Below are 15,147 nucleotides of genomic sequence, written 5' to 3'. Positions count from 1 at the left end.
AATGGGAACACAGGTCCAGGTCCTGTGGTGCGCCGGTCTTGTGAGTTTGGATCAGGTGGATCAGAGCTCGTCTGGCAACAGCCCCCTCTGGAGAAGCAGGGTCAGTATCCCACTATCCCAGACTACCGTGCGGTGGTGCAGTCAGCGCCCCCCTGCCTTCGCCTCCCTGCCCTGCTCTGACCCAGCCCCCATTTGCTTTGTTATGATCAAGTGTGGCGTTCATTGACGAAGTGGTGTGTCCCTTGCTCTTACTACAGTTGTGTGAAAAGATGGGAGATAGAAGTGATGCTAACCCATGGTTAGCTTTGGCTAATGAGTGCTGTGATTGCATGAAGCAGTGTGTTATACTTTCATGCTTGTGAATGAGAGCCAAGATGCTGATGGAAAATCAACAATAATATTACAAGGAAACGGTAAGGTCTGGAAAGCAGTGTATTTGACAAAAATGGCACCCTACTCCCTATATAGTGTACTACTTGTGACCAGGGCCGACAGGGTTCTAGACAAAGTAGTGCATATGTAGGGATTCTGGTGCTATTTGGGATGCAAACAAACAAAAAAATTGTTGTTGCTTTCATGGCTGTGAAACATTTGTTTAAATGGTGAGAAATACATTTGTTTGCTTGGCAAGATAAGAGTGTTCAAGAATGCTTTTCATCTCTGACACAGAGCAGACGGATGGTTGCTCCAGTTACGTGGAGGTGGTGCTTGCTTCAAAATGTATTCTGTCTGCTTTTACACACTTCTCTGCCCTCCCAATCTTCCACATGGATACAGACATTCATGTTGGCAGTGTACACTTTACGTCTGAACTTTAGGCAGGTGCCACATTGTTTTAAGTAGTCTGTTTAAAATGCCCTGTGCAGTTTACTTTTTGGTGCCAAAGCTCTGCTGGATGCTTTAAAGAACCCACTGAACCAGCATTGAAGAATGCAGTGATTGAACCCATCTGTTATCCCATCAGTCACTATACTGCAGGGAGAGTGAATTATTGAAATGAGTTGTTTATATCCAACGACAAAAGAAAAGAATCCCCAGGTGGAAGTAGATGGGATGTTCTGAAAACAAAGGCTTGGTCCACACTCTAATCAACTATTAGTTAACATCTGAGAACACCACAGAAACCATGAACACATTTCTGGAAGGATTCCCATTCCTAATGGAATCAAGTGTTGCCGTCTATGGTTTGCAGTTTATGCTTGCGTTCCGGGGCAATTACAGTACATTGCATGACGCGCCTATCCATACGTTGCTAGATACAGTATGGCAACGTGGCCTATGTGACGACCCATAGGGATTCCATTGCAGTACAGTGTGTACCTCTGCCCCTGCCGAGGTGTATTCCCTATCTCATTAGTATTCCTCTCTGTGTTGTGCTGTAAAGGAGAGATACGTCAAATTAAATGTATTCGTCACACGCTGCGTAGACAACCGGTGGAGACAAACAGTGAAATGCTTACTTACTGGTCCTTTTCCAACAATGCAGAGTTAAAGATGAGGTATAAAATGCAAATAGTGACACTGTGAATAATGAGTAGAACATGACATGGCTATATACAGGGAGTAGAAAATAACATGGCTATATATAGGGAGTAGAAAATAACATGGTTATATACAGGGAGTAGAAAATAACATGGCTATATACAGGGAGTAGAAAATAACATGGTTATATGCAGGGAGTAGAAAATAACATGGTTATATACCGGGAGTAGAAAATAACATCGCTATATATAGGGAGTAGAAAATAACATGGTTATATACAGGGAGTAGAAAATAACATGGCTATATACAGGGAGTAGAAAATAACATGGCTATATACAGGGAGTGGAAAATAACATGGCTATATATAGGGAGGAGAAAATAACATGGCTATATACAGGGTGTCGAAAATAACATGGCTATATACAGGGAGTAGAAAATAACATGGTTATAAACAGGTAGTAGAAAATAACATGGCTATATACAGGGAGTAGAAAATAACATGGTTATATACAGGGAGTAGAAAATAACATGTTTATATACAGGGAGTAGAAAATAACATGGCTATATACAGGGAGTAGAAAATAACATGGCTATATACCGGGAGTAGAAAATAACATGGTTATATATAGGGAGTAGAAAATAACATGGTTATATACAGGGAGTAGAAAATAACATGGCTATATACAGGAAGTAGAAAATAACATGGTTATATACAGGGAGTAGAAAATAACATGGCTATATACAGGGAGTAGAAAATAACATGTTTATATACAGGGAGTAGAAAATAACATGGCTATATACAGGAAGTAGAAAATAACATGGTTATATACAGGGAGTAGAAAATAACATGGCTATATACAGGGAGTAGAAAATAACATGGCTATATACGGGAGTAGAAAATAACATGGCTATATACAGGGAGTAGAAAATAACATGGTTATATGCAGGGAGTAGAAAATAACATGGCTATATACGGGGAGTAGAAAATAACATGGCTATATACGGGGAGTAGAAAACGTCATGGCTATGTACGGGGAGTAGAAAACGTCATGGCTATGTATGGGGAGTAGAAAACGTCATGGCTATGTATGGGGAGTAGAAAACGTCATGGCTATGTATGGGGAGTAGAAAACGTCATGGCTATGTACGGGGAGTAGAAAACGTCATGGCTATGTATGGGGAGTAGAAAACGTCATGGCTATATACGGGGAGTAGAAAACGTCATGGCTATATACGGGGAGTAGAAAACGTCATGGCTATATACGGGGAGTAGAAAACGTCATGGCTATGTACGGGGAGTAGAAAACGTCATGGCTATGTATAGGGAGTAGAAAACGTCATGGCTATATATAGGGAGTAGAAAACGTCATGGCTATGTACAGGGAGTAGAAAACGTCATGGCTATGTATAGGGAGTAGAAAACGTCATGGCTATGTACAGGGAGTAGAAAACGTCATGGCTATGTATAGGGAGTAGAAAACGTCATGGCTATGTATAGGGAGTAGAAAATAACATGGCTATGTACGGGGAGTAGAAAACGACATGGCTTTACAGTGGGGCAAAAAAGTATTTAGTCAGCCACCAATTGTGCAAGTTCTCCCTCTTAAAAAGATGAGGCCTGTAATTTTCATCATAGGTACACTTCAATTATGACAGCCTAAATGAGGAGAAAAAAATCCAGAAAATCACATTGTAGGATTTTTAATGAATTTATTTGCAAATTATGGTGGAAAATAATTATTTGGTCAATAACAAATGTTTAGCTCAATACTTTGTTATATACCCTTTGTTGGCAATGAGAGGTCAAACGTTTTCTGTAAATCTTCACAAGGTTTTCACACACTGTTGCTGGTATTTTGGCCCATTCCTCCATGCAGATCTCCTCTAGAGCAGTGATGTTTTGGGGCTGTTGCTGGGCAACACGGACTTTCAACTCCCTCCAAAGATTTTCTATGGGGTTGAGATCTGGAGACTGGCTCGGCCACTCCAGGACCTTGAAATCCTTCTTACGAAGCCACTCCTCCTTTGCCCGGGCGGTGTGTTTGGGATCATTGTCATGCTGAAAGACCCAGCCACATTTCATCTTCAATGCCCTTGCTGATGGTAGGCTTTGTTACTTCGGTCCCAGCTCTCTGCAGGTCATTCACTAGGTCCCCCCGTGTGGTTCTGGGATTTTTGCTCACCGTTCTTGTGATCATTTTGACCCCACGGGGTGAGATCTTGCGTGGAGCCCCAGATGGAGGGAGATTATCAGTGGTCTTGTATGTCTTCCATTTCCTAATAATTGCTCCCACAGTCAATTTCTTCAAACCAAGCTGCTTACCTATTGCAGATTCAGTCTTCCCAGCCTGGTGCAGGTCTACAATTTTGTTTCTAGTGTCCTTTGACAGCTCTTTGGTCTTGGCCATAGTGGAGTTTGGAGTGTGACTGTTTGAGGTTGTGGACAGGTGTCTTTTATACTGATAACAAGTTCAAACAGGTGCCATTAATACAGGTAATGAGTGGAGGACAGAGGAGCCTCTTAAAGAAGTTAGGGGTCTGTGAGAGCCAGAAATCTTGCTTGTTTTTAGGTGACCAAATACTTATTTTCCACCATCACCATCAAATAAATTCATCAAAAATCCTACAATGTGATTTTCTCATAGTTGAAGTGTACCTATGATAAAAATTAAAAATTACAAGATTGGGAGAATGTCATATGGTCAGATGAAACCAAAATGGAACTTTTTGGTAAAAACTCAACTTGTCGTGTTTGGAGGACAAAGAATGCTGAGTTGCATCCAAAGAACACCATACCTACTGTAAAGCATGGGGGTGGAAACATCATGCTTTGGGGCTGTTTTTCTGCAAAGGGACCAGGACGACTGATCCGTGTAAAGGAAAGAATGAATGGGGCCATGTATCGTGAGATTTTGATTGAAACCCTCCTTCCATCAGCAAGGGCATTGAAGATGAAACGTGGCTGGGTCTTTCAGCATTACAATGATCCCAAACACACTGCCTGGGCAAAGAAGGAGTGGCATTTCAAGGTCCTGGAGTGGCCTAGCCAGTCTCCAGATCACAACCCCATAGAACATCTTTGGAGGGAGTTGAAAGTCTGTGTTGCCCAGCAACAGTCCCAAAACATCACTGCTCTAGAGGAGATCTGCATGGAGGAATGGGCCAAAATACCAGCAACAGTGTGTGAACCTTGTGAAGACTTACAGAAAACTTTGACCTCTGTCATTGCCAACAAAGGGTATATAACAAAGTATTGAGAAACATTTGTTATTGACCAAATACTTATTTTCCACCATAATTTGCAACATGAATAATTTTGCATGCCCAATTTTTCAGTTTTTGATTTGTTAAAAAAGTTTGAAATATCCAATAAATGTCGTTCCACTTCATGATTGTGTCCCACTTGTTGTTGATTCTTCACAAAAAAATACAGTTTTATATCTTTGTTTGAAGCCTGAAATGTGGCAAAAGGTCGCAAAGTTCAAGGGGGCCGAATACTTTCGCAAGGCACTGTATTATTTTAACAGTTTTGGAAACGATCTAGTGTTTTCTATCCAAATATACTAATTATATGCATATTCTGAGTAGCAGGCAGTTAACGCTGGGCTCCTTTATTCATCCAAGCTACTCAATACTTTCCCCCGTTCCCAAAAGTTAACACAGGTGTGAGTGTTGACGAGGACAAGGCTGGAGATCACTCATGCTGATTGAGTTCAAATAACAGACTGGAAGCTTCAAAAGGAGGGTGGTGCTTGGAATCATTGTTCTTCCTCTGTCAACCACAGTTACCTGCAAGGAAACACGTGCCGTCATTGCTTTGCACAAAAAGGGCTTAACAGGCAAGAATATTGCTGCCAGTAAGATTGCACCTAAATCAACCATTTATCAGATCATCAAGAACTTCAAGGAGAGCGGTTCAATTGTTGTGAAGAAGGCTTCAGGGCGCCCAAGAAAGTCCCGCAAGCTCCAGGAACGTCTCCTAAAGTTTATTCAGCTGCGGGATCAGAGCACCACCAGTACAGAGCTTGCTCAGCAATGGCAGCAGGCAGGTGTGAGTGCATCTGCACACACAGTGAGGCAAAGACTTTTGGAGGATGGCCTGGTGTCAAGAAGGGCAGCAAAGAAGCCACTTCTCTCCAGGAAAAACATCAGGGACAGACTGATATTCTGCAAAAGGTACAGGGATTGGACTGCTGAGGACTGGGGTAAAGTAATTTTGAATCCCCTTTCCGATTGTTTGGGGCATCCGGAAAAAAGCTTGTCCGGAGAAGACAAGGTGAGCGCTACCATCGGTCCTGTGTCATGCCAACAGTAAAGCATCCTGAGACCAAGTGTGGGTTTGCTTCTCAGCCAAGGGAGTGGGCTCACTCACAATTTTGCCTAAGAACACAGCCATGAATAAAGAATGATACCAACACATCCTCCAAGAGCAACTTCTCCCAACCATTCAGGAACAGTTTGGTGACGAACAATGCCTTTTCCAGCATGATGGAGCACCTTGCCATAAGGCAAAACTGATAACTAAGTGGCTCAGGAAACAAAACATAATTTTTGGGGGGGGGGTCTATGGCCAGGAAACTCCCCAGACCTTAATCCCATTGAGAACTTGTGGACAAACTCCAAGAATTGATTATGCAAGAATGGGCTGCCATCATTCAGAATCTGTCCCAGAAGTTAATTGACAGAATGCCAGGGCGGATTGCAGAGGTCTTGAAAAAGAAGGGTCAACACTGCAAATATTGACTCTTTGCATCAACTTCATGTAATTGTCAATAAAAGCCTTTACAAGTGTCAATTATACTTCTGTATTCCGTAGTAACATCTGACAAAAATATCTAAAGACACTGATGCAGCAAACTTTTTAAAATTAAAATGTGCGTCATTCTCAACTTTTGGCCACAACTGTACATATAGTTAGTGGTAAACTTACTAGCAGCAGCTAATGTGCTGAAAGTGTGCGCGTGGCATCAATATGCATGTTGTGTGTGTGTGTGTGCATTGTCAGTGCATGCGAGTTAGTGCATAAAAGGGTCAATGCAGGTTGTCTGGGTAGCTATTTAGCAGTCTTATTTAGCAGTCTCATACCTTGTGTTTAGAAGCTGTTCAGGGTCGTGTTGGTTCCATTAGCAGTCTTATTTAGCAGTCTCATACCTTGTGTTTAGAAGCTGTTCAGGGTCGTGTTGGTTCCATTAGCAGTCTTATTTAGCAGTCTCATACCTTGTGTTTAGAAGCTGTTCAGGGTCGTGTTGGTTCCATTAGCAGTCTTATTTAGCAGTCTCATACCTTGTGTTTAGAAGCTGTTCAGGGTCGTGTTGGTTCCATTAGCAGTCTTATTTAGCAGTCTCATACCTTGTGTTTAGAAGCTGTTCAGGGTCGTGTTGGTTCCAGACATTGGTACTGCTTGCCATGTGGTAGCAGTGAGAAAGGTCTGTTCTTGGGATGGCTGGACTCTTTAAAAAAACAACATCATTTGGGCCTTCCTATGACACCGCCTGGTATAGAGGTCCTGGATGGCAGGGAGCTCGGCCCAAGTGATGTACTGGGCCATACGCGCTACCCTCTGTAGCGCCTTGTGGACAGATGCCAAGCAGTTGCCACACCAAGTGGTGATGCAGCCAGTCAAAATGCTCCCGATGGTGCAGCAAACTTTGAGGATCTGAGGCCCATGACAATTTTTCAGCCTCCTGAGGGGGAAGAGGCGTTGTCGTGCCCTCTTCACGACTGTGTTGGTGTGTGTGTGGACCATGATAGATCCTTAGTGATGTGGACACCGAGGAACTTGAAGCTCTCGACCCGCTCAACAACAGCCCCGTCGATATGAATGGGGGTGCACTTGGCCCTCCGTTTCCTTTAGTCCACGATCAGCTCCTTTGTCTTACTGACATTGAGGGGGACCAGGCCCTCATCGTTGTCAGGGATCAGGGCTACCGCCATCATGTCGTCTGCAAACTTCATGATGGTGTTGGAGTCACGCATTCGTGAGTGAACAGGGAGTACAGTAAGGGACTAAGCATGCACTCCTGAGGGTATGCAAGGTGGATGTGGTGTTGCCTACCCTCACCACCTGGGAGAGGCCCATCAGGAAGTCCAGGATCCAGTTGCAGAGGGAGATGTTTAGTCCCAGGGTCCTTATCGTAGTGATGAGCTTTGAGGGCACTATGATGTTGAACGCTGAGCTGTAGTAAATGAACTGCATTCTCATGTATGTGTTAATTTTGTCCAGGTGGGAAAGGGCAGTGAGGAGTGCAATCGAGATTGCATCATCTGTGGATTTGTTGGAGAGGTATGTGAATTGGACTGGGTCCAGGGTTTCTGGGATGATGGTGTTGCTGTTGCTCGCTCTGTGTCTCGCTCGCTCTCTGTGTCGCGCTCTGTGTGTGGCGGCCTCGCTTGCTCTCGCTGCCTGGCACTCACACAGCTCTGAAGGCATTAGGAATATGACTCTCGCACATTAGCACTGTGTTGAAGTTATATATTTATTTACAGTCTTTTCGCCGGTTACATAAGCAGCTACTGGCTGATTCTAGGGAGTGGGGTAGGGAGGGTGAGCGACTAAGTGGGGGCGGCAGTGATGTTGTCCTTGGTCTGACATTGTCAATATGAGTCTTGTTTAATCTAGCGAGGTCTGGAGCCCTCCACCTATCCCATTAATCTAGCCTCACACTGGTGGTCTCAAATGGCACCCTGTTCCCTATGTTGCACATAGGACTCTGGTCAAAAGTAGTGCACTATATAAGGAATAGGGTGCCATATGAGACATTGCCTATACATGGTGGAAGGTGAGATGATCGTGTGATGACACATTCTATTTTCATAAATTTGTAGATGTGAAGTTTTGGGAAGCTCTTATCCTATTGGCCTATATAGGCATATTACACGTCATGATGAATTGTCACTGAAAAGAAGATTCCTCATTGCAGACAGTATGATGGTCTGAATGAGAGAATGCTCTGATTTACATCTGATTACCAGCTCTTATAGATAAGTGCTATGTGTGCTAGCTAGTGTTTCATCCACTTTAGCGTATGTATGGTCCTTGACTGGGGATGTAGTGTTTTGCAGTGGAAAGAGACTGAGTACTGGGAATGTAAAAGAAAGACAGCGAGGGACCTCATTGAAATTCCTTGTGGTTTCTCCCCCCAAATGGTGTCTGGAATTATATTATACGCTCATCCACTTCAGTTGGAGTCAAAAGCAGGGAGAGGAAGTAACGTCCGATGCTTTTTTTGTCCTGTCAGTATGATGGGAGAAAACAACATCAGTTCACAGCTACTATACGATGGTTACAAGATTATCGTGAAGCCGACAATTATGGATATATATATATAGATTTTCTTTGTGTAAACTAAGTGGCACAAACAGCTGTCTGAAAACCAGACGGCCAGGCCATTGTGCGGTTGAGTCTTGACTCTTTTTACAACGCGATGACATTGCGGTCATTTGGCTGATCAATAACTGTCATCTGAAATTCCATGACCGTCACAGCCCTTTTCACGGATTAGACTTTCAACAACCTCTGCCTCTTGAAACAATCTCAAATGAAATACAAGTCGAGGAGTGAGAGAGAGAAATGTAGATATTATTTTCACATTGAAAGATAATGTCACACGTGGGAAGTCTCAGAGAGAGCAGGAGAGGTGGAAGCGCTGCATTAATTATTTAATGTTGAAGCATTTGGAGGAATTATGTTATGGCCAGGGGATTGAAGAGTGGGCGGTGATGATTACAAACATATTTCCATGAAGTCCATCAAATCTCCTGCAGCTCCAGTACTGGATTTAAAGGGGCAATCTGGGATTACCCCTTTAAAACTGAAGAATATTAGACTGAAGAATATAACTTATAAAATACCTTTTTTAATGATCATGAGCTTAGTTACATTTTCTTCCCCCATCAGAGGCCAAAATATAAACTTGTTTTACCTTTGCCTCAGCTGTTTACCAAAAAAGTGTGTGTGTGTGTGTGTGTGTGTGTGAATCCCAGCTCAGTGGCAGGTAGCATAGCAGTTAAGAGCGTTGGGTCAGTAGCTGAAAGGTCATTGGTTCGAATCTCTGGGCTGACTAGCTGAAAAATCTCTGTGCACTTGAGCAAGGCACTTAACCCTAATTGCTCCTTTAAGTTGCTCTGGAAAAGAGTTGATGAATGAAAATGTTAAAAAATAATAATTTCGATCAACCCTTTAATCACAATCTGACTGAAGGAGAGGCTGGTGGCCTAGGGATGAGACATTTGACTATCAGCTTGGTGACTCATACATGGACAACTTAATACACATCATTAGATTGTTTGACTTGGTTGTCATAGTTATATATTTGTATTAGTTAGTGTGGTCCCAAACATTCAGTCTTACGTATACATCACATAGAGATGTATGAGACGCTATAGGGCTAGTAAAGTTCACAATATCTTGACTTAGACTGATTTTGTATGTGAGTTACAATGGCTGTGCCACATGGCCACAAGATTAAGATAATATTTTCGTCAGAATAAAATAGTTTTTGGGTCATTGCAGAGGTACTTCCCTCTCGTGGAGTGGATGGACTTCGGGGTGTTCACTATCTCATCTTCAAACACCACTAATTTGTTTTCAAAGGAAAACTAACTAGAGGGCTCCTAAAATGCAAATGAGGTGACATGAAACACTTTCAGTGCGATATCATAACGGATCATATTGGTAAGGGCTGAGGACTATGGCACTATGGAAGTGCCAAGATAAACACAGCAGCATTTCAACCATTTCCTTCCTTGAGTTAACCGTAGTCTACCTCTGTCTATTCTCCACCTGGGGACACCTGTTTGCATGTGCCTCCTGACCTGACTAGACTAACCCTTGTGTCCTACCGTCTGTCTGTCTCTCGGTCTGTCTGTGTGCTCACGGACCGCTCCCCGCTGCCTCATCCTGTCCTCGGTTGTGTGTGTCCAAAATGACACCCTTTTCCCTCTATAGTGCACTGCTTTTTACCTGGGTCAATACATCTATGGTATGTATGAGCGGTGGTCAAAGGGCGTGCACTATATAGGTGCCAGACTCAGCCCCCCCCCCACTGTTATGCTGGCTTGGCTTGTGGCAGCCTGTGGCCTGCTGTGGCCCTTGGTTAGCTATAGGGCTGAGGGCTGGGGGGACTAACAGTAACAGGCTTCCTTCACCTTGCCTCTCCTCACGTCCAGAGAACCACTCTGCCCCTCCAGATGTCACCAGCTACACCACAGACTCCATACAGGTGGAGAGACCCCAGGGCTCCACCACAACATCCAGGTCCACGCCCAAATATGGCAATGCAGAGCTCATGGAGACCGGAGATGGTGAGTGCATAGAGGGGTTGGGGATATTTGTGGGGATGTGTGTGTGATCGTGAACTATATTTGTTTTCATGGTGCTTGTCTTTACAGTGATGTGTATGTTTGGGTCATGTTTGTCCCCACTCCCCTACGTGGTGATTTGGACAGTGAAGCTTAAACAAATGTGCTTCTCTACTCCAGCATTTTAGATTTGAGCTCAAATGCTTTATATTAGGCAACAGTACCAATAGCAGGGGAGGTTAGCATTTTTGTGGGGGTATTTTATTTATGCCTCAAACTTTCTCACTCAACATTATTCGCAATTCATTCAGGATAACCTGTAATCATGGTCACATTCATGTAGAAGTGTTCAGCAGCATATTCTGGTCTTATTTACAATAATGTGACTCCAAAATGACACATGATTTGCCATTCATTTCTAATGGGCACAACATAATCTGAAACACAACCAAAATAAAAGGCAAATGCATTCAACAACTCTGCAGCGTCACAAGCTTGATGTCGAGTAGTCATTGCCTGCTAGGAATATGGGACCAAATACGGAACTCTAAACAAAATGTAATACACTAAGGGAATTTAGGGAATGACTTATGAACACTTCAAATGAGGGGACTAAATACATGTGCTTTAATTTCTAAACGGTAAAACGGATATGTATGAACATACCCTCAAATAAAAGGTAGCTTTCTTTCTGTACTGTATTGAGCCATAGATATATATATATATATATATCATGCTTAGTCATTTTTTGTTTTGAAGTGTTTGTGTCTTGGTGTTTATGTCATTTGGTTATGATGACACTGTTTTGGGAGATGTGAAAGGAAAAATGAGAGCCGATTTAAATGTTTTACTTATACCTCTTATGATTCAATACTGTGAATGGGATGACACAAGAATCGATCTTTTCATCATCTCTGATGTAATAAATCACATTTGGCATCACAGAACTGTTCAGTTAGATCTGCAGCAGACACCAGGAATTACTTTAGTAGGAGCAGTAAAACTCTGTCTCCTCTGAACAGATGCGTCACTCACTTATCTTCATTTTCACTCCTCTTTGAGCACATCACTTTTGATGGCTTACCTTTTGGAAGCTTTCTTTGACACACGAGAGGGGAATGAAATCCGTAGGGGATGTGAGTAGAATAGAATGCATCTAATGTGGAAATGTGGACCCAAAGTGGATTCTGACGTTTTGTTCTGAATGCGCTCCAGTCAGATGACGGAGTATGCCAATATGGGAGTTTCTCCGCTATTTTAATTTGTTCTCCTGAGGCATGCAGCATCGTCACAGACTAATCTGTTTATCAGATGCTCCAATCAATAGTGCTGAGGAATAGATTTGTTGAGCGCACAGCGCGCACGTCGTCGAGAGTCTGCTTGATAGATCAAGTGCCAAGCTTCACGGATTGGGCTGACTGGCTCAGGGAGGTTCTGAAAAGAACTGTCTGTCTCAACTTCTGTAGCAAGACCAAACTTGTGATTAGAGGTTTAAAATGTTTGTTTGTTGTGCTACTTACTTGTTTTGTCTTGCCTAATACAGGTTTGCATGCTTTACACAGATTTTATATTTTTGTCAAATAAAGTTTGGCCAAATTAAGGGCGCTGTACTGCAGCGCCAGCTGTGCCAACAGAGACTCTGGGTTCGCGCCCAGGCTCTGTCGTAACCGGCCGCGACTGGGAGGCCGCGACCGGGACGCACAATTGGCCTAGCGTCCTCCGGGTTAGGGAGGGCTTTGCCGGTAGGGGTATCCTTGTCTCATCGCACCAGCGACTCCTGTGGCAGGCCGGGCGCAGTGTGCGCTAACCAAGGTTGCCAGGTGCACGGTGTTTCCTCCGACACATTGGTGCGGCTGGCTTCCATGGGTTGGATGGCGCTGTGTTAAGAAGCAGCGCGGCTTGGTTGGGTTGTGTATCGGAGGACGCATGACTTTCAACCTTCGTCTCTCCCAAGCCCGTACGGGAGTTGTAGCGATGAGACAAGATAGTAGCTACTAGACAATTGGATACCACGAAATTGGAGAGAAAACTAATAATAATATATATATTTTTTAAAGTAAGTGAGTTTCTGGACCTGAATGCCAAAACATTCAAGAGATGAAGGTGTTTAAAGTTGACCCATTTTGCATACCCCACCATACCATGGAGACATCGACGTCTTCATCACTGGAAAATAGAAACGGTTGAGATTGATATCATTTAAAAGCTTACAAACAGGATGGTAAAACAATTCTGTACTTTTTTTCTTAAATATCGATCTAAAACGCGTAATTTTTTTCTTCGCATCTACATGTTGTAGCTTAAACCCTATTTTATATCATCGTCGGTTGAGAGACACCATACTCTTGAATACAGGGTGGGTGTCATGTTTTGGCTGATAAATGTACTGAAATTGGAATAACATTGAAACCTCAACTTTGAAGTGGTACCACCAAGATGGTAGGAGGTCCACAAATCAGTGAATGTTGACTTGAAATGGAATATCAGATTTAAATCAATCCTCCATATGAAACCTATTGAGATCATAGAAATATAGATAATAGATTAGAGATGACCATTTTTAAGTTGTGGTAGTAATTAGAAGTGAAAATTTCAATGGTGTAGCAACTAAATTGAGGTGGTCTAAAGGGATATTAAAGGTTAATTTATATGATGAAAATGCCACTTACCCTCTTTATTTTTTTTACCTCAGATGATGTAAATTAGGGTTTAAGCTAGAAAATATACAAACATGAATTGATATTAAAGGTTAAAGTTTTTATAAAAAATGTCTCATGGTATGATGGGGTATGCAAAATGGGTCAACTTTAAACGCCTTTATCTCCTGAATGTTTTTGCATTCGGCTCACGACTTCTACCATGGGCAAACATGTAATGAAAGTTTTTTTTGTTTAAATCTGAAGGGATGCTGTCAAAGCGATTTACGTGTGTGTGTGTGTGCTCCACTTTTCACTCCCTCAGTCTTTGTGGTGTGTTGAGTGCCATGAAAAGTGTCATTTAGAGAGAAATGGCGGTAGATGGTGTCATTGGAGAGAAATGGCGGTAGATGTTGTCATTGGAGAGAAATTGCTAGTGGATAGTGTCACTGGAACAAAAACAGATGATTGAAACAGGGACAGCTGCGATATGCAGTAGAACAGTGGTTCCAAACCAAGGGTACTAGGACCCCTGGTGGTACGTGGCCTATCCACAGGGGGTAATTGAAGACCCATGAAACCATAGGCTTACTGGTGAAATGAACAAGGGAGCACTTCAGGGTTACTCTGGGCAGAGGGAGGATTCAGTTGGTGGCACAGTAAGAAAAAAAGGTTGGGGACCACTGCTGTAGAGAAGACGCTTTGCATATTACCCATTGACGTGTGGCTGTCTCGTCTCAGAATAAAGTGACAAGACTAGGAGAAGTGGCCATGCTAGTCCAATTAGACACACAGAAGTTTCCATGAAGTATTGAAGTTGTATATGTGTAGTGAACTGTGTTAACCCCTACAGGCGTTCCAGTAGGTGGCCGAGTGTCAGCCAAGATCCAACAGCTAGTCAACACGTTGAAGAGACCCAAACGACCTCCCTTAAGAGAATTCTTCGTTGACGACTTCGAAGAACTCCTAGAGGGTAAGAGGGCCTACTTATTCAACATGGTGACTTCAAAGACATCCTTTGATTGGTTGATTTCTGAATGGGTTTAGTTTAGTGTGTTGGTTGTTTAGCATTATTATAGGTTCTTATTGTTATTAAATAATCTCAAGCTGTGTCTCAAATGACAGCCTATTCTCTATATAGGGGCCCTGGTCAAAAGTAGTGCACTATGTAGGGATTAGGCTGTAATTAAGGATGTTTTGGGGATTATTTTGCAGCTATAACATAAATTATTGTGTTGCTCATGCTCCAGTCCAACAGCCAGACCCCAACCAGCCCAAAGCGGAGGGGGCTCAGATGCTGGCGATGAGGGGGGAGCAGCTCGGGGTGGTCACTAATTGGCCCCTGTCGCTGGAGGCTGCCCTGCAGAGGTGGGGCACCATCTCCCCCAAAGCTCCATGCCTCACCACTATGGACACCAACGGAAAACCACTGTACATTTTAACCTACGGTAAGCACTCTTGTATATACTTGCAATGACTATGCTACACAGTGTACTTGCAATGGCTGTGCTATGTGGTTGTTTTACCTACCTGTGGAATTGACTGACTGTAAGTCTGTTAAGAGTCTGCTGTTAAGAGTCTGCTCAAATTATGTCAATGTACTCGTCACAAGGATTGACTCGGTGCAGCACGAGCGCTATTGAAACATTTCAGACAACTTACTAGAGAATATAATAAAAAGCAGTGGGGGCTGTATAACAGTGGAGAGTGTGCTCATCTATAACGTAGA

At 43.0% G+C, this 15,147-nt stretch overlaps 1 protein-coding gene across 19 annotated transcripts in view; it reads left to right on the top strand.

The window, feature by feature from the left end:
- LOC135514631 (disco-interacting protein 2 homolog C-like) overlaps positions 1-15,147 on the top strand; it is a 242,112-nt gene that overhangs the window by 165,330 nt on the left and 61,635 nt on the right. For 11 of the 19 annotated variants that reach the window (XM_064938139.1, XM_064938219.1, XM_064938211.1 and 8 more), the window contains 4 exons: positions 1-100; positions 10,651-10,785; positions 14,272-14,391; positions 14,669-14,866. The exon at positions 1-100 is cut by the window's left edge and continues 74 nt beyond it. In XM_064938139.1, the coding sequence (XP_064794211.1) occupies positions 1-100; positions 10,651-10,785; positions 14,272-14,391; positions 14,669-14,866 (553 nt within the window). The remainder of the gene's footprint in view (positions 101-10,650; positions 10,786-14,271; positions 14,392-14,668; positions 14,867-15,147) is intronic. The other 8 variants (XM_064938225.1, XM_064938194.1, XM_064938185.1 and 5 more) reach the window with 3 other exon arrangements.

Source organism: Oncorhynchus masou, chromosome 3 (assembly GCF_036934945.1).
Source record: "Oncorhynchus masou masou isolate Uvic2021 chromosome 3, UVic_Omas_1.1, whole genome shotgun sequence".
Classification (NCBI taxonomy): domain Eukaryota; kingdom Metazoa; phylum Chordata; class Actinopteri; order Salmoniformes; family Salmonidae; genus Oncorhynchus; species Oncorhynchus masou.
This window is presented reverse-complemented; position numbering and strand designations above follow the sequence as displayed.